The following is a 27,233-nucleotide window of genomic DNA, read 5'->3' on the forward strand; positions in this document are numbered from 1 at the left end:
TAGTTTGGTGGTCATGAATTTCCTCAGTTGTTCTTTGTCATAGAAGTATCTTATTTCTCCAATCTTGAAGGATAGTTTTTTGGGGTACATCACTCTAGGTTGATGGTTGTTTTCCTTTAGGGCTTTAAATAGTTAACTTCAAGCTCTCTTTCACTTGAGTCTGCTGTGATTCTGATGGGCTTTCCTTTATAGGAAAAAGCTTTAACAGCTTTTAATATTCTGCTTTTGTGTTGAATTTCTAGAATCTTGACTATTACATGCCTTGGGAAAGATTTTATTGATAATGGCTAATGGAAGTTCTGTATGTCTCACTTATCTCCATGTCAAGTTCTTTTTTTTTTTTGTTTTTTGTTTTTTGAGACAGGGTCTCACTATGTAGTTGAACTCACTAGGTAGCCCAGGTTGGTCTTGAACTCACAGCGATCCTCCTGTCTCAGCCTCCCAAATGCTGGGATTACGGGCATGAGCCACCAAGCCCGGCTTATGTCAAGTTCTTTTTCCCTGTTTGGGAAGTTTTTTGCCATTACTTTTGTGAATATATTTTTATGTCATTTGTGCCATTTCATGCTTTTTCATTAACTCTGATAAATCTTATGTTATTCTTCTTGGCATCATCCAGCAAGTGCTGGATTGATTTCTCATGGCCCCTTGCTGTTTTTAAGAAATCTTTCATGATTGCTAACCACAATCCTATCTCCTATGTCTGATATTCTGTCCTCACATTGGCTCGTTCTGCTGCATCTACTCTCAGTGGGATTTTTAATCTCTTGGATGTCTGTTTGAATCTGTTTGATAGATTCTAATTCTTTTCTTTGTTGAGTGTTCATGGTTTCCATCGTTTTCCTCAGCTCCCCTATTTAAAAAAAATCTGTATCTGCTCTAGTGTCACTAAGCATGTTTTTAATTCTGGTCACTATTTCTGCAGTTGTCTGAGAAATTATTTCTGCTTTGATTTTTTTCTAGAGGCTCATTTATCCGCTTTGTTACTTCTCCTATTACCATTTCAGAGAGTCCCTGTGGGTGGATTTCAGATTGTTTCATCTCATTGGCCTCTGGGTTTGTCTTTGGTCAGCTGGAAGTCTGAGGGCATTGTATCTTGTTCCTGTTTCTTCTCATTTTCCATTTTTTTAAAAGCTTAATTTTTGGATTAATGCTTGTAAATTGCTGCAGGTGAGTAACTTTATTAACAGTGTCCAGAGCCCTTAGGAAATGATTACTTTTCAGAGGTATCTTCCAGGTATAGCTGGCTTTTGTGTATTGAGTATGTTGCAAGATCCTGCCTCTTCAACTTGTTGGATATGAGGAGTTTCTGTCTAGGTGTGCCCACTGCCAGTTCTTTGGCATTGGTCTATAGTTTTTTTTTTTTAAGATCCTTAGGCAATCTCAGTCTTGGTATAACAGGAAGAACTTCTTAGCACAATCATGTCACCTTGGCTAAAGTACAACAATCAGCAGTAACAACAGCATCAAACACAGCCTAGAAATGACAAACTATGATAACTATTAATTTGCCACCTTTAACTGTATGGACTAGATTTGTGGTTATATAGCAAAATCTAAAACAAACCAGAAAAAAGTTTTTTTAATTAAAGATTGCAAACATACATGATAACAAAAAATGAAGATACTAAATAAAAATTTCAAATATACATATATATGACAGCAAAAAAGGATATGAAATAAAAATTTATGTAACACAGACTAATCAAAATACATTATTAGTTTGATATGATCTTCAAACATTATGTTCTTTCTCATTTTCTTATAATATTTTTGAAATAATGTAATTACAAATAAACCAAAGTTACATATTGTAGTTGATAAACTGTCCTCAAAATTTTATGATTTATAAACTCTTTGGTTTTATTAATTGATAAATATCATATGCTTGTTGATTGTATCACTTACATTTTCTAACAAAACTTCCCACAGGAAAAAATATTACTTATATTTGAAATTCAAAAGCAACTAAAAAAATTCACATTTTTAAGATCAGATTTTTCTGATATCATCTTTGAGAGAGTTGGAGAATTTGTAATATGTACCAGATACTAAATGATATTAATGATTATTTAAGTATAGTTATAATAAAATTTACTTAAAAATTAATATTCGCCATCAGTAAATAGGTACAAAGATATATGGATAACATAACATTTGTCTTAACAAATTTCCAACCAAACAAGCTGTAGCGACAGAAAATGAAGTTTGTAGAAAGCAGAGATGAAAGAGGAAAATGACAGATGGACCTTAATACTCTTCATACTACTCATATATACAGATTTCATAAATTCTCAAATAAAAAAGCAAAGAAAATGAGAACCCAAGCCAGAAAATTGTATGCAATAAAAAGTCCTTCATTAAGTGTTTTAGGGGAGAAGACTTAAAAGGAGTTGGGGGGGGGCATAGAGAAATAGAAGAAGAGAAAGAAATTAGAAGCAAGGCCAGAGGGCAGAGTAAGATCTTACAAACTTTGGGAAACTGCTGAAGAAGACAGGCAGGAAAGAGAAAGGAAGAAATAAAAACAAGAACAGAACAGAACCACCACCACAACAAAAACTAGAAACCACGTTCAAGCAATCAAGAAAAGTAGACAACATGGGCAGACAGAGTCCAGATCCCAACTGATTAATCCCAGCAAGCCAGCCATAGCTTTATGGTGGGCATTGGATAAACCTAGCCAGCCGGCACCCTTAGTTCCACCGAAGGAACTACTCAGATGGAGTCAGTCCACAGCTATTCTGAGCTCTGAGCTCAGGCGGCCTCTTCCAAGATGGCTACCAGCCAATCGCCCTCTCCTGGGTGACACTGAGCCGGAACTAGGCACGGCTGTGTGCTGCATCCACTGCTCCATTCCACTGGTGTGTTTCTCCACGGAGACTTCTGCAGTCATCAGTAGTCACCATGTGTCTGCAGGTTCAACCCCGTTTCCACTTCATGAGTCCGGACTCTGGGAGAAAGTGCTGCTTGTTCCGTCCCTCCTACTCACTGAAGTCGTCCCCGTCACTCTCCCCATGGGCTTCAGTTCTTGCTCCAGATTCTTCCTGGGTTCCAGGAATCCACTTCCTCTTTCCTCTCCTTGTCACATTGCGATATTCTAGTGTCAGGACATCAAATCTCGGAGCGGCTCTTTCTCTGAGCTCACCACTCAGCCATCTTCCTCACTTTTCTCTTTGATTGCACCTGAACACATTATTCAACCAAGTGCAAAGGCTCGCGAGAAAGCAAACGGGCTTCTCCGGGGTGGGGATGAGTAGATGTTTTTCTGTACACTTTTTCATTTATTACATTTTTTCTTATGTTTAGAACATATTATTGTATTACCTATTCGAAAAACTACATTTAAAAATTCTCAGAATTGAGTATCTTATTTTTAAGATCGATTTTTTTGTTTATAATTTTTTTTTTAATTAAAAGAAGGCAAGCCAACAGCTGCAGCCTCGTCTTGCTCATGTTACCCCAGTGAGTTTACTCTGGACATTTCACTAGGGCTATTTCTGGTACAAAGTAGCTATTTTAAAGAAACAAGATATTTAAAGTAAACAGGCTTATAAAATGAAAGCATTTCACGTTTAAATGCTGCATTTTTTTCTGGTATGCGAAACCGAAAACAGAAATAAGGGCTAAAATATATAATGAATATTGGGAAATGGGAAATGAGAAGAAAAATCTTCAAATGGGAAAGGAAAACAAGGAAAGGAGAAAGAAAGGAAGGGACAAGAAAAAAAGTGAAACTAGAAAGAAACAATGGAAACAAAGCTTTTGTACGTAGGAAGGGGAGGGGCTTCCAGAAAGGGGAGGGAAAGGGGAGGAAGACTGAGATAAAATGAAACGCGTTACAAAACATGAACTGTGAACACATTTTAAATCTGGCGTGGACTCTCGCGGGGGTCACCACTGATTGCACCCAGGCTGTAACCCCACAACGGTCTGTCTATCGCAGCGAGTCTGGCCAAAGCCTACGTGCCAAGGTCAGAGTGACTCTTACTCAAATTTCGATCCCAGAATCAAAACCTTCGTTACTAAAAGGACAAGGTTATTTGCTAACCACAACCTACATTTTGTCAGTGCTGTTCCTCATCCAAGAGCGCCTCGGCTCTTTTTCACAAGCCTTGCTGCATCAACAGCGTATCCTCAGCAGCCCCACACAGCCCCTTTCCGCGGAGTGACTGTGACGTCACAATAGACCTCAATGACTCTGGCTGGCCAGGGCCTCTGCCTTCTCCAGCCTTTGCTTGCTGAAGCCTCTGACTGTGCGAGTACGGGTTATCCTGACTCCCTGTTTCTTTCTCTTTCATCAGATAATTCATACATTTTAGAGATTCTTTTTATATGCTCTCCCAAACCAATAGACAAATTTCCCTGGTGCAAAACAAATCGGAAAACCGCAGAGGTGTGCTTTGTCTCCTGTGACTTAGTTTAAATAACCTTAAAAGGAGAGAATATTTCTTTCTTTACTCTTCTTCCTTTTTGCTGACTGAAATACAGACATGACTGCTGAGTCATAGCTGTAAGGACTCTGGATGCCACATGTCACTTATAAAGTGAAAACAAGACAGAAAGCACGGACACCCGGTGGACCAAACCAGTCTGCACTGTCTTTCTTTGAATTTCTCAAACATGGAGGAAAATAAACATCTATTTTGATTTTTGTTTGATTTGGTTTTGTTTGGTTTGGTTTTTAGAGACAGGGTCTTACTATGTAGCTCAGGCTAGCCTTGAACTTATTATACTATGGAGCCCAGGCTGGCATCAAACTTTTGGCAATCCTCCAGCCTCAGCCTTCTAAGTGCTGGAATTGCAGATGTGTATCTCCATACTCAGCCTATTTTGTCATTGTTATTTTTAGTATTTCTAGTGCTAGTAACTAAAATTTATCCTAACAATACACTAAAAAGAGAAACTACATTTCTGATTGGCTTAGACTTTTTTTCTCTTATAGATTTCTTTTTTATTAACCATAGTGTTTTCATTTTCCTGATGGAAGGAAAGACAGTATATTTTTTACTTTTATCAATTTTAATGTATTCATAAACCGTATCTCTACGACTTCTCACATTTTAGTGATTAAAATAATTTTCATTACAATTACTCTTCCTGTATGTTTAAAGAGAAACTTATTTATACCAGAACTTACTAATCAAATCTATAATACAGTAGGAATAAATTTTCTACTTTATAAGGTATAAACAATTATTTGGATTATTCTGTCTTTAAAAGCATATTTATATTTGCCATTTCTTCCCTTCACCTGGTAAATTGGTATGGGAAAATTCTGACTAATGATGACATCTCTTTAACATAACTGATAATTTTTTATTTAGGTTTTTGAGGCAACCTCTGGTTCTATATATGGCCTATAACATTTAATTTCTCTCAGATCTTAGTGTTTTCCGAAACCCATCATCTTATTGGCTGGATCTATTTGCTTACCCAATCATCTATATTCAATAATTTGGGTAAATTTATATATAAAATGAAAGCATTTCCATCATTTATCGTAGTATTCTTATCTGCAGATATTCTAATGTGGGCCTGAAGTCACAGTTGTGAGCAGGAAAAACAATACACTTTTCAAGACCAGTACATAATAAAAATATGAAGGCCCTTTTTCCAATTACTAAGAATTTATACGTAGTAACAATAGGGCATTAAACTAAGTACAAGGCCCCTCTAAGCAGTGGGGGGCTGGCATGACAGTCCTGGTCACGTGCCAGCCCTGGTCACATGCCCATAAAGTGCCGAATTAGGCTCTGCTCTGACCACCTGACGCAGGCACGTGGACAGCCATTTCTGGGTGCCAGGGTTATTTCAGTTTACTGTTTTTTTACACAAAAGTTCAGCATTCAGCCCAAGAAGAGACCCCAAAAATCAGAGAAAAAGTGAAAAAACAGTCAGTAGAGTTGGAAACAGATGATACAGATGCTGAAACTATCAGCTATTTTTGACTATAAATAATGTATTAAAGGGTCTAGGGCTGGGGATATAGTTTAGTAGTAGAGGACTCGTCTAGCCTATGTAAGGCCCAGGGTTTAAACTCTAGTATGTTAAAAAAAAAATGTGTTGAAAGAGCTAGTAAAAAATTAGAAACCTGTATGATAAAGAATTTTCTCAGAGATATGTAATTCTAAAAGAAACAGAAAAACTAGCATTTTTGAATGGAATTGCATTCCCCCAAATTTATGAGTGGAAGTTCCAGTCCCCAGTATTACTCTATTTGAGAGTAAGGTCTCTGCTTACAACTTAGTGCAATCATGATCTCAAATACTAAGAATTCTTCCAGCCTGCTTGTTAGAACAATGGGTGCATTAGAGGGAAGAATTTGTGAATTTAAAGATAGTCACTAGAACTTATCCATCCTGAACATAAGGAGTAAAAAGAGAAGAAAACCTAACAGAGAGGTGGGACAATATGAAATGGTCTAACATACATGTAATTGAATTCAAGAAACAGAAAAAAGAAGAGAGGACAGAAGAAATAATAGCCGAGATTCCCCAAAATAAATGAAAGACAACCAGCCACTGATCCAAAAAGAGAACCCTGTGCTAGACAAACACAAATAAGAATCCACCTGGGCCCTTTAACATCAAAATGCTGAAAACCAGCAATAACAGGAAAATCTTGAAGGTAGTAAAAAAATAATTAAATGTTCTATAAGGAAGACATTAAACAGATCTTTCACAAGTGAAAATAAAGCTGTATTTGTTTGTTTTGCAAATGGAAGCAAAGCGAATTTATCATCTGCAGGCTGGCACTACAGAAAATGTTAAATTCCTCAGGTAGGAGAACTATGAATGAGTTAGTGAGTTTCCCATCGCTGTGAAATGATTTCTGAGAAGAGCAACTTAAAAGCGGGAAAGTTTATTTTGGCTTATGGTTTCAGAGGCTTCAGTCTGTGGTTACTCAGCCCACAGTGTCTGAGCCCGTTGTGAGGCAGAACATTATGGTGGAGAGAGCAGGTGGGACACAAGGTCCTTGGCCTGAGCCGCGCTGCTCTGCACAGCAACGACAAAGGCGTCCTGAGCTTGATTTACTGGGTTCCTAGGGAGCATCAGATGACTTGGAGGGTGGTGATGATCCTATGACGGTGAGGGTGGTAAGTCAATGTGGGGCTTATGTCGATTAGGATGGCAAAAATGTTCTTACAACAGTAGGTGGGATGGGTTAAGTTCATAATGAATTTGTCCCTCCCCAGGTGAAACCTTTCTCTTTTTGGAATACTATTCAGCTTGTAAAGGACCAGAATGTCCTCAGCTGATGTAATCCTTGGGCCTCACATCACCAGGGACCACTGAGGCCTTGTCCGTGACTGGAGGCAAAACGAATTATGTTTCCACCTGCCACAGCCGGCTCTCAGGCAAGAAGCCCAGGCCTCAAACAGCCCTAATCATAACTGAATCGTGAAATGATGTTTCCCCAAAATTATGTAGAATGGCTCCTGACAATTTCACCTAAAACAAAACTATTATAATTCAGTGACTTTTTTAGTGCATTCACAAGGTTGTATTGTACAACGACTATCTTTCTTAAGTATGAGAACTTTTTTTATCATCCTAGAAAAGCACTCCATATGCTTTAAAGTAACCACTCCCCCAATCCTTGACAATCACTAATCATACCTGTCTTTATGGAGGTACCTATGGTGGACGTTTCACACAGAGGAATCACACAACATGAAGATGTTTTGGTCTGACTTCTTCTTCACTTAGCATCATGTTTTTGTGGCTCGTCCACATTGTAGCATGTATTGATATTTCATTCCTTTCTGTAGCTGCATAATATTCCATTGTACAGATATACCATGATTTACTTATTTATTTCTTAATGGATAGTTGTTTTTTCTACCTTTTAGTAATTATAAATAATGTTGGGCCAGGGATTTAGCTCAGAGGTGCTGCTGCCTGCCTCATGCAAGGTCCCCAGTAAAATCCCTGGTACCAAAAAAACAAAACAAAACAAAAACAAAAAACCCAAAACCAAAAAATTATAAATAATGCTGTTGTAAACAGTAGTGTACTGTTTGCCTTTACTTTTTTTAAAATTGAGTTTATTGGTACATTTTAGGTATACAGTACAGTTACATTCATCATTGGGACCTTGTACCTTTACGTGACAGGTCTTGGTTCTCATTTTTTCCCCTTGTCCCTGCCCTCCCTTCACCCCTCCTCCCCTCCCCATTTACAAACACTTCATTTCCATTTTTTCATTTTCTCATATTTTTTCCTTTTCCTTTATTACCTTTCTCCTACTCTTCCCACTTTCCCTACACTTTTAGCCCTTTTCCTCCTATTTCACATTGTCAATTATCTCATTAGGATCTTATGTACTATTATATTTTTTAACACCAGAGAAACTATTCGGTATTTACACGTGTGTGACTTATTTATTTCACTTAGGAGTATATCCTCAATATGTATCCATTTTCCTATGAATGACTCTAATTTCTCATTCTTTATGGTTGAGTAGTATTCCATTTTATACAAAAACCACATCTTCTTTATCCAGTTTCCAACTGATGGGCAAATCCCAGCTCTCTGAGGTATCTCCATATTGAATTCCATAGTGGCTGCACCAGCCTGCACTCCCAATGGAGAAGGGTTCCTTTCTCCCCACAACATTTGTTATTGGTTGATTTCTTGACAGCAGCCATTCTTTGTGGGGTGAGGTGGAATCTCAGTGTTGTTTTCATCTGCATCTCTCGAATGACCAGTGACATGTTTGTGTTTAGACATATCTCTTTTGAGTATACACCTAACTGTGGGATTGCCAGGCCCTTTGGTAATTCTGTGTCTAAGTTTGTGAGTAACTACCGATCTGTTTTTCATAGTCACCACACTATTGTACATTCCCAACAACAGCATATGAAGTTTTTTTCTTTCTCTTTGTTTAAAGTCACTTAATGGCATGAAGTCACCTTAACTTCGTTGCAGTTCTGTTTGCTTTTGTTCTTTGTGATGCTGGAGATGGAACATGAGCCTTATGCCTGCTACGTAAGTGCTTCATCACAGACCTGTGTCCGCAGTTCTCTCACTGTAGGTTTGAGTTTCTGAGTCGTCCGATGACGTCGTAAGTGCTCTCTAGCATTTGCCAAGCCGCCTTCCTCATTCATTTTATTGGTACATTTAAGGCATGCGATGTCATGACACTCATCGTGGGAAATCTGGTCTTTACGCGACCCGTCGTGGTTCTTATTTGTCCCCATCCCCTGCCCTTCCTCCAACCCCTCCACCCTCCCTATCTACAGAGACTTTGCTTCCGTGTTTTCATATTAATTCCATTCCCTTCTCTCCTTCCCCTACTTCCTTTCCATCTCCCCTTCCCCTGCGCACCTCTTCTTCCTGTTTCACGTTATGCATTGTACCTTTTAGACCTGATTTACACAAGCCTCCCACTTCTTTTTGAGACAGGGTCTCACTGTGTAGTTGAGACTGACCTGGAACTCACTATGTAGCCCAGGCTGGTCTCGAACTCACAGCGATCCTCCTGCCTCAGCCTCCCGAGTGCTGGGATGACAGGCGTGCACCACCACGCCTGGCCACAGCCCTTTTTAGTTATGAAAAATTATTAAAGCTATTGAAGTTCTTAACTAGCTTTTGCTTATGTAGATTCATATCCAGAAATATTTACCATATTTTGAAACGAAGAGCAAGAAATTTTTAAAATACCATTTTTAATTCTTTTATAAACAGTAGGAATAAAATTGTTACATATAAACATCACCACTAATGACATCACCACTTATGTAGCTTCTGGAAAATTCCACCATACATTTGCAAGAGGAAGGAGACCAAAAATAAGTAAATAACATCTTAGTATCATAAAATTTTTTGATGTAACAGCCTCCTGGATCCTCCAAAATGAGTAATTATAATACCATTCAGTTTTGCTCAAATAAGAGTAAAATATTTTTTTCTCTGAGTCCTCTCAACTTTATCCAGAAAACATATCTGGGGAAGTGGGGCATATATTTGGAGAAACTCTGGTTTGTACCTGGTTGGCCACACAAAGGACAGAAAATAATAATCTATATCTAGACTCTGGTGAAATCTGCCACTATGTTTCACAAAATTATTCTGCCTTTTCAGAAAGGAAAACTGGTTGACAATTTAAATATCAGATGTTAAATCTGAATATCTGAGTTAACTAGTTTGACAGGAAATAACTTACCCAGAAGATTTCACTGAAGCCGTAACACTGAAGGTGATTTTGAGGGGTAAGATTGAGGGTAGGTGTGCACAGGGGAAATCCAGAGGTTCTCAAAGTGTGGTGTGCAGACCAGGATCATCAGTTTCACTTGGGAACTTTCTAGAAACATAAATCCCAGATCTTATGTTTCAGAAACTGAGATGGATCCAAAAATCTGTGTCTTATAAGGCCTCCAGGTGACTCTGGTTTGGCTCGCTTTTGGGTGACACTTGAGGACCACTGGGATATCTTTACCAAAGTTTCCAAAATTAAATTTCAAGATATCAATATAATCTCTCCATCATCTTCATTCCTTCTTTTATTCCTCCCTTAGACATTGAAAGCATTGATTTTTTCAGTGTTTTAATAACAAATATTGGGGAAGTACACATTCACACACTGCATGTCAACCAGTAAACATTACATTAGTGCAGGCCAGATTCAGAGTATGACTTACAGTAGTTCCAAAGACACAAACTCTTATAAAGAGGCCGAATATACAGGTAAAATGTTTCAATAAGCATAACTCATGACCTGGGACCTGGTTTATCCTTCTGTTTCTGGCACTGACTCCACTGAAATCCTTTCAAATGTTGATTTGGTATAATTCCCAGGGCTTGGCTGCCCTATTTTGGTGTTACCCCCAAATTACTCTATCGTAGCACCTGTTCTTTAGGAAATAATAAGTAAACCCACAATAGAAGGGGATTTCCTTATTAGACTGAGCTTTAAAAAAAAAAAGCATCTTCATTACCATCTCAGAGTTCTTACAAGATGTTCAGTAAGTTATATAATCAGGAGAATAGGAAAGCAGCTAGAGCCAGGGGAAGGAACCGCAAGGACAAGATCCAGAACCACAGGGCATTACTTTAGTGCTGGGCTTCACTTAGGATTTCCAAGCTGGGAAGCTGGCGTGAAATCCACATGAAGGTATTTTTCTTTGTATTGTCTGTGGTATGGAGTCGCATACCATTCTAGCCTTCATCAACTCTTATACACAAAAATATGACAGAATGTTCTGATTGTTCCTCCATCTTCCCTTTAAAGACCTTGGACTTTTTGGAACAGTCTGGAACTCACTCTTTGATGGTACAGTCTGGCTTAGTGATGAATTACCATGAGATAACTTTAGAGCTTTCCAAACTCTAAGTGGTCACAAGAGACGGCTGTTGGGAAAGTGTTTTACTTCCTTGGTTTTGCGTATGCTTCATGACTCCTGTGGGCTGTTCTTACCACTCTTGGTTTTCTAGGTGGCTCTTCTACTCTTCTTCCTGTTGTGACAGCGTAACAGGAATTAGTAAGATGGGAATTAGGATGCTATTAGGCAATAAAGACAGTCGAGTGAGGATAACTCCAATAAAATGGAGTTGGGAAGCCCAAAATGGTGTCTGATGAGTCCTGACCCTTCAGGAATATCACAAAAACATCTACCAGGTTTCCTTTGGCTGTCCGGAACCTCACCAGAGCATGATCAGGTGATCCACTGGCTCAAGGGCACATGGGTCCCGCATAAACATTGTGTGAATTCTGCATACATCGGACCCTAAAAAGTACTTGGTCAATTATATGGTGGAGGTTGTATTCCTTACACAACAGCCCAAGCTCCCTTCTAAATCCCTAAAACTCAACAAGGACTTGGGCAATCCTATTCAAAATTCCCTCCTGGCCAGCAAGAACTTTGCTTCCTTGCCTTTATATCTTTTACTTACATGCCTTTATGCCTTTTAAATAAATTTGCTTGCACCCTATGTCTTTCATTCATGGTTTCCTTCTTTGTCACTGCGGGACACAAGCTGAGCGTTCTGGTAACAATAGACCTCCATCGTAGCCATGTGTAATATTGTACCAAGGGAAATGTGGTTCTACTCTAAAACAATGTGGGAAGAACATTCCACGTTAGTCCCAACCGACCTGCTAATTTCAGATTCTGCCTCGGGATGATGTTACCTCCCCACGTGATAAAACCTGATCTCAAAGCTTCTCCATCCCGCCAGAAGCCCAAAGCTATTCTACTGCATGGTTTCTATAGCATGATAACTCCATTCGGTATTCCACGAATGCATCTGAGAAAGAACCCAAGGAAGCCCTCCCCTATCCCTGTTAACTCCAGGCTAGAAAGTACTGATAGATGCTGAATGGGTCTCGGGAAATGAATAATATGAGGGTCTCTGCTTTGGGGCTAATTCCCAAGGGGTGTATGACTTGAGATCCTCATTTTATGTCTCATTCAAGGACATGGTGGATACAGGGTCCAGCTGTCTCACATACTGCAAAGTGGGAGTCCTCTCTGACTCATCCCTCTTCCTTAAGACTCACTTTCACTCAGCCCATTTGATTTTCTTTATGCATTTTTTGTTCTTTTTCTCCTTTACCTATGCAAGCTTTCATCGTCTCCCAAGTGGATTTATTCTGTCATAACGTATTCAAATTGCTCCCATAGTGTCCACTATAAATCTGGCCTCCACGTGGTAGTCAGGGCACTTGGAAGGTCAGTATTACCATTTGCTCCAACAGAGATGTTCTGAGTTTCTCTGTTGCTCTCACAATCAAGACCAAGCTTCTCAGCCTGACCCCGTCTTCCCCGGCTCGGAGTGTCCACCTCTACGGTGTGTCACATTGTCAAAATGGCCCGATTCACTCCGCATCCCACTTGCTCAGCTCCACCCAGCTTTTCCTAACCTATTATCATGTTATTCTATTTCTCTGTATCTTTCCTGCTGTTCCCTCTACCCAGAAGCTACTTTCTGCCTTTCTTGACCTGGCTGTAGGCAGGCAAAATCAGTCCCAAAAACCTTTTTTGAACTCTTATGTAGGATTTTGTCCTTTATGATAGCTTCTACTACACCTTATCTTAGATTTTTAACAAATTATATTTCAAGTCCATGTTTTCTTTGTTTTGTTTTGCTCTTCTCACTAGGTGGTAGTCTCCTAAGAACAGGACCATGTTGTATTCATCTCTGGATCCCTGAAACAGTGCCTGACATTAGCAAATCTTCCATAGTTTTTATTTGTACCTACATGGAGGATAATAGCTGCCAAACTGGAATAACAAGAGCAACAAAGTGTGGGAAATGATTTTCATGAATTGAAACTCCTGTTTTCCAGCCAGTGCTGTCTTACAGAATTTTCTGTAAAGATGAAATCTTGAGTTTGCTTGAAATGTGGCCAGGACAGCTAAGGAACTGAATTTTTCATGGTATTTCAAATATCTAACTTTAAACTTCAATGTCCCCAGGTAGCTAGTGGTTACCATATTGGACAGGGTGGTTTTAGACGTGCCCCTGTCCTTACCTAACTCACAGGAACTCTTGGTTACTTCCTACCTTTACCAGAGCTTCTCAAGGCAAAGCTCCAGGCAGGGTTGTACTGGGAATCATTCGCATCCAGTTCTCTAGAAACGGCTGTCCATTTCCATTGTGTAAATAGCCCTACCATGCCGATCTCTCAGCTACCAATGTGACATCCCCTGCACACAGAGCTGGGAAAAGTAGTATCCCATGTTCTACTATTTCTGTGCTAGAGGTACCATAGGTGTAGATAACTCTGAGAATAGAGACGATAGTAAGATGTAGTAAATAATGAGGTATTTGTTAATTGTGAGTATTTATTACTTTTGTTTTAATATAATTTAATTATTAGTTTGTACACTTTAATTTTTAAGAACTAAGCTTTTAAAAATTTCACAAGGCTGGTTCAGAGATAGAGCATCTGCCTACCTATCATGGTTGAGGCCTGGATTCCATCCCCAGGACTGCAAAGCAAAGTTCAGTACAAGTTCCTGAAAATGTGGCCAACGCAAGGCTGCTGCAGTGCATCCCTAGCTCCTAGCAGTTGTTCCAAAACAAAGAAGACTCTGGCTAAGCTTCCAGTGGTGCCGTAATTCAAAGGTAGGATTTCGGCTTGGCCACAAGAGCGGTATCATCGATGAAACTAGATCCTGGGAAGCAGAATTTTCCTGCTCTCGAACCAAAAAGGTCGTTTTGAGATTTTTGTCTCCCAAAGATGGCAGTACTTCAAGGCCTCTTAAATACTTCCATAGTTTCAGGCTGTTCTTAACCTCACAACTCTAGTTCTAAATGGCTTTCACATAGCCTTGTCCTCTACGTCCTAGATGCAGGTCAGATCCTTCCCAGGTACCTAGCTGGACAAAGGAGAAGGCCTGACAAGTACTGAGTATCTGCAATATGTCAGGCACGTACTCTGTGTCTGTAATCCCGAAACAACTCTGAGAGAAACGGGTGGACCACTGGATCTATGCATAATTCCTAGTATGATGACCCTGGAGGGCTTCTCAATTGCATTGAGATAATTTGTATTTTTAATTCACATAAGGAATGATAAAAGGATATTTCAGATTCTTAACGTTTGGTTACTTATACTGGTATAAGAAGGGGAGAAATACGTCCCTCTCTCTCTTTGGCTGGGCTAAAATCCATAAGGACTTGGGGTGTGGAGGTCTTTCTGGGGAGTTTATATCAGGGTTGGCGAAGGCCTACCCTAGTGCAATGGTAAAGTATGCCGGATAGTCGAGAGCGACCCGGTGAAGCTTGCCATCTTCTCTAAAGGGAGTGCAAAGCTGACTACTCTTAATTCTTCATTCCTTTAGCCTAGTGCAAACTCACAGATGGTGGTTATGCTTTTCTGGGGATGCATCTCGGGGTGCTTTGCCTCTTCCGTCTTTTGACGAAAGAAGTTTTGCCTCAACAGTAGTGAACTCACCATCTCCACTGCCAGGTGATGCCAGTCAGAAGGAGGGTGCTGATCAGCAGGAAAATACAGCCAGCCACTGTCAACAGAGAGGTAGTTCAGCAAGGGCACAGTGTGGCTGAATTTTGGGGACACCAGGAGGTGGGCACATAAAGTAGGTGACAAAGCCCCCCAGTCGAGCAAGGGCCTCTTGAAGGGGTGGATGTCACTCTGCCTCCCCTTCTTGGAGTGCAGGTCCCTCCCCCAGGGCTTCTTGGAAGGCTTAAGGAATCAGGGTGAGGTAGGCGGGCATGGAGGATGTGCCTTAAAGAAAAGGTGCTGTAGGCTGGGGATTTAGCTCAGTGGTTCTGCGGCCTGCCTCGCAAGTGCAAAGCGCAAGGACCCAACTTCCATCCCCAGTACAAAAAAAAAGAAAGAAAAGGTGCTGAGCCTCTCCTCTGGGCCAAACAGGTAGACAAGCAGTTCAGAAAGGCTCAGAGGACTCATTTAAGGAGACTGTGAATGAGATCTGCATGTGGTGAAAGAAACAGTGAAACAAGAAGATAAATACACACATTAACACCTGAAAGTGTTCACATTTTCCAAATGCTGATCTGCAGAGGTTCTGAAGTCAGTCATTTATTACCGTCCAGGCAGAGGGAGCTTTACGCTTGTATTTTCCCCCCTGACAGGAAACTGCTGCCTCGTCTGTGGAACCCGTCTGTGGAACCTGTCTGTGGAACCGCATTCTCTCTCTTCCTGGCTGTACAGCCCCTCCACCTTCTTCCTGGCCTGTTCACCACTAATGGGCATGAGGCATTGCCCTTTCAGTCTGCTCAGGAACTGGGTGAGGCTGCTTTGTTACAATATATTGTAACAGATTCTTGAGTGATGGTGGTATCTGGATTCATTTTTTTTATCCTTAAAACTTTGTATGTTAGGGCCAAGAATTTAGCTCAGTGGCACCACACGTGCCTGGCAAGCCCAAGGTGAAAGGGGTCTCGCGTGCCCCTTAGGGTGTCCCCTTCCCAATCAGGTCACTCATGCACCGAGAGGTCCACAGGAGATCTTTGTTGCAGAGAGTCAGGCGGAGCACAAAGGCCGGGAGGTGGGGGGGGGGAGGAGGAGGAAGAAGCAGAAGGAGAGAGAACAAAGAAAGGAAGGTCTTTTATCAGTTTTGGGGTGGGTTATTGCTTATGTATCAGGAGTGAGCTACTTTTAACCTATCACAGGCCAGATTGCTTTTATGGGCCCAGTCCTGCAGACACAGGTTTCAACTTTCCTGGACCACTGTGGCCTTGGGGGGGTAGGGAAACCAGAGATAAGGGCATGAGGTCATTTTAGGAGCCAAGATGTACCAGGAGCATGCCGCCTGTGAGGCGGCGTCACAGCATACTTTAGCATGATCAATTCCCTAACACAAGGTCCTGGGTTCAAACCCCAGTACCAAACAAACAAACAACAACAACAACAACAAAACCTTTATATGTTGTAAGATAGGATTGTTTAAACCGGCCAACCAATCTGTCCATGTCCGAGTTGGATGTGCATTTTGTCCAAAAAGGAAACGGTCTCACTCACCTGCTACATGATACTCGCTTGGAAATATGGGCGTCTCCATGGTTGTAGCTGTTTCTCTCTCTTTTGAAAGCTCTGTGGGAAATGGAGAGCAGGGGCAGTCAGTTTATGCCAAGAATAGGACTACGCGAGGCTAGAGAGTCAGAGGGTTTCCCAGTGACTCCTCCCTGGTGGGGCGGAGGAGCCAGCTCAGTTACCGCCCCACTGCCTGGGGGACTGCTGACTTGGTGGCTCCTTTCTGTCACTTGCCGTGGGGTATGCAGGTTGCTAAGGCCCATCCCTGCTCTGGAGGGGAGGGGTCTCTGGGATTGGCTTCTCTTCCCCACCCTGCCTATCTGCTGCAGGGGTGTATGTCAGGCAAGGTCTGCCCTTTCCTGATTCGGCTTTAGTGAGTGAACTTCCGTCCTCATGCCACCTCTCCCATACCTGTTGTTGTGGTGGGGCAGGAAGCCTCACTTTCAGGAAGGGCATCAGTGCTTGCAGGAGTGTCTTCCTGACCTGGGAGAGAAGGTAAACAACGCTTGTGGAGCCCAAGATGGGTGGATGAGAAAGAATCTCACCCCTCCCTCCTCACACCCGCCTTCTAGAGGCTGGCCCCAGGTGTGCCTGCTGAGACAAGACTCCTGCTTTGGGTACATCTCTGGCGGCACAGTTCCTGTCAGTGGAGTTCAGTTGTTGCCTGGGGCTCTTTTGCTCGATTCAGGTGGACATCGTGAATTGGCAAAGCGCAGCTCTGCACTTTGGTAATGCCGGTTGTCAACAGTTGATACAGCCAGCTGCTGGGCACTGCTGCTGCCAGCTGTCACTGATGCTGGCTTGTGTTGGACACTATAGGTCAATTCTACCAGGCACTGGACTCTGCCACTGCCAGCCACCACCTTCTGGTGCTGGCTTGTGCTGGACATTGTAGGTCAACTCTACTGGGTGCTGATCTCTGCCCCTGGTCTTCATTGGCTGCTGGCCTCTGAACTATTCGGTGCTAACAGCTCTGAGTGTTTATTGCCTTTTCTTTTGAATTGACCACTTTGTCCACACTACTCAGGATAAAACCAAAAGATCTTCAGAACTTTTGGAGGCCCATACTGCCGAGAAATAAACATGAGCGGTTTACAAGACCACCAAAGGAAGTCTTTATTTTAACCGGGCTTGTGCACAGGGAGGCCAGTACACAGGAAGGAGCCCTCTCAGATTAAACCCAAGATGTGGGTGGGGAAAGCTGCTTATATTGCAGTTGCAGGCCTGTTTCAAGGGTGGAGGCAGGGCTGAAGGCTTGCTGTAAATGTTAGGTATGCAAATAAGGGTCCCAGATTCCTCCTTTTCTGATCTTAGCCTCTCCAGGGCACCCTCCACCTTCTTCAAGACAGCAACCATACTGCCAGAAGTGTGCAACACACTGTCTGTCCGGCTGCACTCATGTTGAAGAGAAGAATGATAGTTACCTGCTAGCAGTGACACCATGAGATATCCAGAGAGGACACTGAAGCAGACTGTCCCAGCTCACTGGGGCACAAGGGGAAGCAAGCTAGCTGCCAGCCAAACCATGGCCCCTTTCTAGCTGGTACAGGAAAAATGAGAGACAGGTTTTTCTCACCTATCTTAAAGTGGCCTCAGCAGAGCAGGTAAGGGGGAATTCTGGCCCTGACTGGCTCTCTGTGAGACTCTGAACCAGCTTTCCTCCCTGGCATCTCTATTTCCACCCCATCTTGGAAATAAGTCCGAATACAAACACTGGAGAAGCATCAGATGAACGGGAAATGCACAAAGGGCAGTCCTTTCTGCTTGACACATCCTCTTTTCCTCTTGGCACGATCAGTGACCTGTTTCCTCAGCCTCTTACAAAAAAAGTGAGTGTCGTGCCCTGGCTCATTGGAAGCAGGCTGCGGGAAAGCGGTACCTTCCCCGCAGACTCTGAAGGGAGGCAAGGGCTGTAAGAAACCATGGTGATCAAAGAGACACCCGTGGTCGAATGTAACTTTTGATTGTAGAAGGAAGATTTCAGAATGAACATAGAGGAAGACCTCAGCGCACGCAGGTTATACATGTGTAGTGTGGCGTGTGTGTGTGTGTGTGTAGGTGGGTGTGTGCATGTGTGCATGTGTGGGGAGTATGCATATGCACACTTGAATGAGTCCCTTCCCTGCACATCTGTCCTTTTGCCAGCGTTCAGGTGGGGACTCATACAGGGAGGCAGCACAGTAACAAGGGAGACCTTGTGCAAGTGGCGGATTTGCAATATATAGAGGTAAAAGGAGCCCACAGGGACTTTCCCTTTTCAACCAAGGGAAGTTTTGGTAGCTTGGGTAAAGTGGGAGAATTTTGGGATCAGTAGACAAGGGACAGCATTATCATCACGAGGCAGCATCGTGGGTGCTTGGGAACACCTGAAAGAGCTTTCTTCCTTCTTTGACTCTGACTATCACCATCCAGGATACAGGAGTATTTTAGGGGAAGGCCTATTTTTTTAGAATGAGAAAAACCTGAGGCCCAGGGGATCAAGTGGTTTGCTGTAGGTCACACGCAAGTGAAATCTGGATCACATTCCATGGACCACATGGCAAGAACAATAGAGCAGAACCAAGGAAGGAGCCCTTTACCTGCAAGCAAATGGAGCTGGCTTTCATCTACGCATGTGAGCTGGGGCCGGGTCCACTGTGTCTTCCCACAGGTCACCTTGCAGACACTTACGGCAGGGCTTCTCTGTATGGCCTTGTATCCCTGCAGGCACTGGTAGTGAACGCTCTGCCCTACCTTGAAATGATAAGTTCTATTCGCAGCTTCATGTTTCCATGGAGCGGGCTCCCAGCAGTCACCTGGAAGATGGAAAGAGAATCCGGAAGGCAACTTAGGGAAAGAATTCTGAGTGGATCCAGGTTACCTCTTGCTAATGGTAGGACCTGGTTCTTATTCTTTCCTTTGTTTCATTCATTCTTCATTCAACCACATGTACTAAGAATGTCCATGTGTCAGAACCTTGCTGGGCACTGTAGGAAGCCAGAGACCCAGTCACTCCTGCAAGGGCTGGACGCCAATAGAGCCAGAAGACCCGGGAAGGCGGAAGGTGGTGGGAATTGCAGTTGGGGGCAGAGTCTTGCTAGGAATTTAGGGAAATGAGACTGCTACCCTAGATAAGGAAGCCCTTGGGTTGGCCCCTGAAAGATGATGCGGGGTTTGAAGAAGTGGACGGGAGTGGGGAGGGTGGTTTTGGCTGAAGGATAAAGCCAATGTGGAAATCACTGTCTCGGTTACTTTACTCATGGCTGAGACAAAATATCTGATGACCAAATTTATAAAAGAAAAGGTTTATTTTGGCCCATAGTCTATAAAGTTTTCAGTCCATAATCAGCTGCCTCCAGAGTAGGGTAGCATGGCAGAGGGCGTCTCACAGATGAAAAACAGCTCTTGGCAAGCAGAAGACAGCAAAAGCAAGGAAGCAACCAACTAGACGTAACTAACACCAAGCCACCATCTGTCCCCTCTATTGTATCCAGGCTACTCATACTTTTAATCCCAGCACCCTCAATTCTAGGGTTGTACCATGAGTCAATCATGCACTCAAGATCCAGTCACTTCTGGAAAAGCCCCACCTACAACCACATGAGGCTTTGGGGAGACACACAGATACAAGCATAACAACCACCTCCCTCCCTGGATATGTAAGAAAATACATCTTCATTGTCCTGGGACCAGAGGGTAAACACTGGGGACACAGCTAAAATCTGCAGGAAGGAAGAGAGAGTTTCAGAGATACAAAGCACAATCTGTGATTAAGCAATAACTGAAGCTTGACATGGGTCTTACCAAGACTCCTAAAGGTCCACGGCATCAGTGGTGATGAACCTTTCAGAACTTGCAGTGATGTAAACAGCCTGCAGTGGTGCACATGCCACAGGTTTCCAGCACTGCCCTGTACCCACTACCTTTGCACCCACTGACTAGAGCCTACGCCCTCCTGACCTTTGGCCTCAGAGCTCTTCACGTTTTGATTTAATCTCAGGATTCCCCGGCCCCTGTCCTCAGTTGAATCATATGGAACTGTATCTATCATGAGACTCCTTATAAGCTCTGGCCCTCTAGACTCTCTCTAGCTCCAGAATCTTACATAACTCCTACAAGTACCCTGGATAAGCCCTCTGCTCCAGCAGGAAGTCAACTGGCCCTGTCCTGAGCTATCTTCTGTTATATGGCACTTTGAAAAGTGTGACTGAACTTGTGTTCTAGTCTCAGAATAAAATGTTCTTTCAAGGGCAATAAAACCCATAACTGCCTGAACCAATTGAATTTGGTTTGCTTCTGTCAAATGCAGACCTCCAAACTATGACATCCCTCAGCCAGGGCCAGCTGGTTATTCTTGAACAAGGAAAATAACCACTGACCTCTTGGAACCCTTTCAATAATTGTGGAGGGTGACATGGAGAGAAAGAGCAAAACAAATATTCGGTATGTTTGGAAACAACATTCCAGGACAAAGCTGGAGGAGGGAAGGGATAAAAAATGTCCCTGGAATGATCTATTCCCCTTAAAAATAAAAAGATGCAAATCAAATCCAAAGTAGTTTGACATGAGTACTCTGTAGAAATGTTCCTTATCTAATCTGGAGGCCCAAGGTCTTATTTCAGTCTGTTTTAGGAACCTGGACAAATCTTTTAAGTTCTCTTTGTCTCAGTTCCTTTAGAAAATTGAAGTAATACTTCCCATCCCCTCACGCATTGAGGTGCCAAGCCCCGGTGAGATTCTATAGGATATGATACAGTTCTTTGCAAGGTTATGCAATTAGCATAACACTAAGGCCATCTTCATACAACCAGATGCGCAAATTTTTCTAGCAGCCTCTATTTTTTTCCTGACATGATGATTTAATTTAAGCATTAGTCATTTGAGAAAATCGAGGGCAGTTGCAATGTTTCCTTATCCATAACTCATCAGCTAGGTGACAGGAGCTTTGCAGAATCGCCAGGGTGTTGTGGCACACTTGATGACCCTGTCCTGTAAGAAACATCTTGACAGAAATTGTTTTGCTTGCAATTCATTGCCTTCTATTTAAGAGAAAAACAGAATTTCCTAGAAGGCAGAGGTTGATGTTCTTGTGTTCATATCTTCTGTTGGCAGCTTCTGACGCACATCAGTCCTCATGTGCTTTTGAGTTGAATCGGGTTGAGTTGAAGTGAATTCTATTCCGCTAGCTTCTAGCCCATAGCCTGGCTTGGCTCCCATAAGAGAGGCTTGAGATGCTGAGCAGACAGCCTGCTGATGTTAAGCGATGGTTCTTTTCAACAGGAGACCGTGAGGAGAATGAAATGCATTTACTTATGGACAGTGGACAGGCTTGCCTCCTTTGGGGAACACATCATCCTACACTAGCAAGAGGAGGTCAGCTCTTGGGAGCCAGGTAGAGGACCATAGTTCAGATGCATCTCTTACCTGGAAGATTTGCTTTATCCACAGGCTGCACCTGACTTTGCATTTCTGGGGAGCTTTTCTCTTTGTGTCCTTCAGGTGGAGGTATGACTCGTTCTGTTGTGTTCCTGGGGGCTACAGAGTATGGGAAGAAGGAAACAAATAACTTCACAAATGCTTTATGTTTCCATTCACTCAGACGCATCCTCTAGTGCCCATGTGTGCCCCGTAAGATCTCCGTGCTGGGGTCACAAAGGTGGGCCAGGTACAAGCCCCTCCTTGGGAGTGGCCTGCACGGACCTTTCCATATTCATTTGCTCCATGACAATATCTACCACTTATTTCTGGAAGAAAATAATGATTTTCTGGTGGAAAACTCTTTCTTTTTTAAAGACAAGGCCTTGCTCTTTAGTTTAGGCTGGTCTTCAACTCAACATGTAGTCTAAGATGGCCTCAGACTCACAGCAGTCCTCCTGCCTCAGCCTCTCAAGTGCTGAGATTACAGGCGTGCACCACCACACCCAGCCTGGAAAATTCTTTTTGTGCATGTGTGTCTCACTAAAAGGGATTCCTTTCTTGTCGTCAGTTCTGTGTCATGCATGGGTATATGGGATAGCGATTAGGAATGGTCTGCTTCTACAACCTAATGAATTCTTCACTCTTCTAAAGCAATTTAAAACCTTAAAGTTAGAGAGACAGGATCTTAAAGCAATGACAAGACAACTCCTCCTATTACAACTGCCTGCTGCAAAGAGCTTGTCAGAGGAGTTGCATGTGAGCATCCCAGTGAAGTGAGGGACAGAGCTGCAGCTTAGACTAAGCGAGACATCTGCTGAATGAGTCAGTGTGATGCTTCAACAGGGTGGCTATCTTTGAACTTCACCATCCGTACATGGTGAGGCCTCCACCATCTCTGGGGTCAAGGAATAAAGATGAATGAACCCACAACATCGACCACATTCTAATACCACAGGGTGGATAGAAGATCTTGAAAGGAAGTATGGCTGCATGAGAGAGCCTTCGGGATTCAAGGAGGAAAAGTCAACAGCAAAATCACGGTAACTGAGCCACTTAGGCTTAGAAATCCTAGAAGAGCTCTTGGAACTGATAAACACTCATCAGATGTTTGCTTGTTGACAAATTATCCCAAAAACCACTGTAGTTAATCATCCTGCAGATTGTTCAGACCAGCTTTTGTCTGTAGGACTCACTGAGCAGAGAAGCTGGACCCTGTCTCCCTGAAGCCCTTAGAAGTTACAAAAGGAGCTACTACTTACAAGTGCTTACACATTGACACTTGTTGGCCCAGGAAGAGTTTCCTATACAAAGCAGATAGATCGACCCGTTTCTTATCCTGCGGAAGCCTTTCCTGCATTCACAGTCTATCAAGGTGCCCTTCTTGTAGGTGAGGGCTTTGAACGTGGCATAGCTGATGATCGGTGGGTGCTGGTCGCAGTCCTCTGCAAAGAAGAAAGAAGCTCGTCAGGAGCTCGCGAGGCCCCAGCCAGACACTCACACATTCACTCACACAATGACTGAATCACACACTTTATCAAAAACTTTTACCTGTGCCCCCTTTTTCCTAGAAACCCAGTCTGCCACTGTTCTTTAGAAACCTTTAGAGCAGAGATTGTTCAGAAGTTTTCACCCACTTTGCTCTCTGAAGTAAAACACATTTGAAATTAAGTGAGAAAAATTAATGAGGTTTTATTCTGAATATGCCTCCTGCTAAGAAAACATAGAAAGACAGAGAAAGGTCAAGGAATGTGAGGAAAGGAAGGGGTGAAAGCCATATAAATTTAATTGAGGGACCAAATTATCTGTGCAAAATACTTTTTTAGGAAATAAGAAGCATACGACTTTCTATAGTTAATGATTCTGAAAGGGTTTTCTTGAGAAATAGACATAAAGTGCTTCGCTCAGTGTCCGGCAAGTAGAAAACGTGAGCTGCTTACTCATCTGCACACCACTGTTTCCCAGCTACATTCTCACACCTCAGCCTGGAAAATGGGCACTGGTGTCCCGGGGGACATCGGAAGTAGTGTCCCAACACCCAACAGTTGAGTGCAAAAACGGCTCCAGACTAATCAGGAAAATTTTTCCATTGCATACTTTGCAGCAAGTTCTTTTGCTTGAAGAGATTAGATTACTAGGTAGGTGCCACATTCTGGATGAAGGAAGAGGCTGGAGGGATGGCAGCTACCGTACGTATGGCTGTCGGTTGGCCTGTTGTCTACTGTGTTCATTAATTTTGGGTGTTAACTTGATTGAACGGATAGATGCCTAGAGTATTGGTGAAGTGCACGCCTGGGTGTGTCTGCGAGGGAGTTGCCAGAGAGGCTGGCATGTGGTCAGCAGAGAGGGTAGGGAGACTCACTGTCGCAGTGGGTGGCACCGTGCAGTGTCCTGCAGCTTAGATGGAAAACCTTTCTCCTCCCTCTGACAGCCTGTGGACATCTGAGTCCAGGTTCTCTCGCCTTTGCACTGTAGGCCTTGCACTAGCTATCTTTCCAAGATTCACAGACCTCCAGCCTCAGACTGGAGGCTGTACTATTGGTTTCCCTTGTTCACGGACACCTTCTTTTTGGATGGAGCAATTACTAATGACTCTGTAGTATGCAGGTGGCCATCAAGGAATTCTTCAACCTCTGTGATCATGGGAGCCAGTTTCCTAATGCATTCATAGCTAGGTGTACATATTCTATTGTTTCTGTTTCTCTGGAGAGCCCTGGTGAATCTTCAGGTTAATCGCTCAGGTTGGTGAGGCCTCTCTGCTCTTGGACTCTGCTCAGCATGCTGGCAATTCTGAACACCACAGCACAGTGGCTCGGGATTTTCCCGAGTCCCCTGAGAACTGAACGTGGGAAGGACTTGGACAGCTTGGTCTCTCTCTAACCGAGAAAGTACTAAATAAAAGCCATTTAAATGGGCCCACGGGGCCAGCAACTATGGAGGAACAGGTGACATGGACCAGAAATTCAAATAATTACAGTAAAGAAAGAAAGGAGATATAGTGGGAAGTGGAGAAAGATGTGTTTCTAAATCATAGCTTCCAAATTCTAGCTCTGCTAGCTTTACTGGCTATATAGCTTTATTGTTTTAATTTTGCTAAGACTCAGCTCCTTTTCCTTTAAAATAAGTATAATGATAATTTTATTGATTGAAAAATGATATGGAACAACATGCCAAGGTAACTTTTAGGTGGTCTAACGAGTAGGAGTGGATGTTCCTTCTACTTACTTCCTTTTTTTTTTTCTTTTTCTTTTTTTTGAGGCATGAGTCTCTCTACTTTTTCCAGGCTGGCCTTGGACTCACTACGTAGCCCAGAATGGCCTCAGATTCGCATTAGTCCTCCTGCCTCGGGCTCCTGGATGCTAGGATCACAGAGTAACACCACCATGCCCATCCTTTGCTCTTTTCACTGTCCAGGAAAGAAAATGGCTAATTCATAGGGAGGCTGGGCTGAAGTTTGCTTTAATCTTGAGCTCCTGCAAAAGATCACATTTCTGTACTGCCCACATCACTGATACTATCTGTTGGCACTTACTACATATCCATGCCACCGACATTTTAAGGGCCAGAGGTGAATCTGCTGCTAAGGCGTGGATAAAAATTTTAAAAAACCGATGAGGGCTTCTACCTTCAGTCATGCCAGAGTAACTGGGACCAAAATTTATCTTTCTGCTGAAAACAACTACAAAGCCAGACCAGACATGTGCGGCAGGAGTTTTTGAGCATTGCACAGCAGACAGTTCAGGGCTGCATTGTTTAAGAGGAAGGAAATGTGTGCACGGTCAGTCCACCACTGCATAGCTTTCTTCCTGGGGCACTTACTCCTGTGCAGTACAAGATAGAGCCCAGGCACTTGGTGGCCTCTCTGACGGGACAAGACTTGGTGGGTCCCTGGAGAGGGGAGTGTGGAGGCATAGAGGAGGCATCAAGTAGGCATGGAGCCCCTCCTCAAGTTCTTTGGAAAGATCTGTGTCTTACTTTTCTCCTTGCTGAGACAAAATACTCAACTCCCAAAGCTGAAAGGGGAAGAGTTTATTCAGCTCCCAGTTTGTAGAGGCTTCTGTCCACGACCACTGGCTGGCTCTAAGGCAGGATGATTCAAGTAGCCAGACAGTCTATGGAACTGTAGTGATCAAGATAGCGCTGCATTGTCATAAAAAAAAAATGCGGGAATGGAACAGAATACGGAGTCGCAAATGGACTCACGGATGTATGTTTAATAGATATTTATTGCAAATTTGCCAAAGCAATTCCATAGGGAAGAAAACGTTTTCCCACAAAGGTTTCTGCAACTGATGACTAAATGTAAGGGGAAGAGGAAAGAGCTTCACCCCATATACAGAATTGAATTTTAACGTGTAAACAGAAAGGTCCACATATGAGAGCTTGCTAAATTGGGGCAGGAGACTGGAGGTGCTTGTTAAACATCCAGAGCTGGCAATATGGGATTCCCAGGAATGGAGCCCTACTTCAGGCTTCAAGGTACATCGCTGTGGCTTTGGCCTTTAGCTTTTATATCTATTCTTGAAAAGAGACAGCCAGAAATTATTATTATTTATTTATTTTTAAGACAGGGTCTCACTATGTAGTTGAGACTGACCTGGAACTCACTATGTAGCCCAGGCTGGTCTCGAACTCACAGCGATCATCCTGCCTCTGCCTCCCGAGTGTTAGGATTATGCCCCGCTCAGAAATTATTATTAATCTTTGATGTTCCAAGAGCTTTAGGCAGAGACATGTACCAAAAGAGTTAAACTGAGTTCTTTTGATGCTGAACATTTAAAACAATAATTTGTGTCAGCTATTTGCTGTGAAATCTGCAGGTGGATCCCACTCATTTCACCCTTCCCGCACTCCATGTCCATCACTTTGCCAAAATATTTTCAGAATTGCAGCTTTCCCTAGGGTATTTGTAGATCTGTTGCTATCCGGGAATTTTTGGTTTCTTCTGCTGACATGTTCAGAGGCTAGTGACAACTGTCAGCCGCCTTTCTCTGGGTGATAGCGCAGAGAAGGAAAGGCAGGACTGTGGGAAGGGTGGGGGATCTCCGAGACCCTTCTCTTCCCACTACCACCACAACGCACTGCTGAAGACTGCACGTCTCCATCTTTTCCAGACTGTGCTAAATGAAAGACCAGTGACTGTTGTCCTGGTGTCATAGATTACTAGAGCAGTTTATCCAAGGGCAAGGAGTAACAGGTTAGAAAAGTCAAACTAGCTTTTCTGACGCCCAGTGCCTCTAGCAGGGGCCTTGGCATGGCTGCAACTGCTCACAGAGTGATGTATACCCAAGCACTGTGCTTACTTTCTGCTACGGTGGCTGGGGAAAAGTAGGTGGGCGGGTTAAAAACATCTGTGGGCTGGGTTATGTTTTCAG

At 43.0% G+C, this 27,233-nt stretch overlaps 1 protein-coding gene across 1 annotated transcript in view; it reads right to left on the minus strand.

The window, feature by feature from the left end:
- Positions 1-10,367: 10,367 nt before the first annotated feature.
- Il2ra (interleukin 2 receptor subunit alpha) overlaps positions 10,368-27,233 on the minus strand; it is a 37,719-nt gene continuing 20,853 nt past the window's right edge. Inside the window, exons 2-8 of the mRNA XM_010621407.3 lie at positions 23,121-23,303; positions 21,868-21,978; positions 19,044-19,259; positions 16,876-16,947; positions 16,453-16,524; positions 14,905-14,971; positions 10,368-11,456 (exon numbers count right to left, since the gene is read on the minus strand). Coding sequence (XP_010619709.1) covers positions 11,432-11,456; positions 14,905-14,971; positions 16,453-16,524; positions 16,876-16,947; positions 19,044-19,259; positions 21,868-21,978; positions 23,121-23,303 — 746 coding nt within the window. The 3' untranslated portion in view covers positions 10,368-11,431. The remainder of the gene's footprint in view (positions 11,457-14,904; positions 14,972-16,452; positions 16,525-16,875; positions 16,948-19,043; positions 19,260-21,867; positions 21,979-23,120; positions 23,304-27,233) is intronic.

The sequence above is a fragment of the Fukomys damarensis genome, unplaced genomic scaffold (assembly GCF_012274545.1).
Source record: "Fukomys damarensis isolate Sample0158 unplaced genomic scaffold, DMR_v1.0_HiC HiC_scaffold_10, whole genome shotgun sequence".
Lineage (NCBI taxonomy): Eukaryota > Metazoa > Chordata > Mammalia > Rodentia > Bathyergidae > Fukomys > Fukomys damarensis.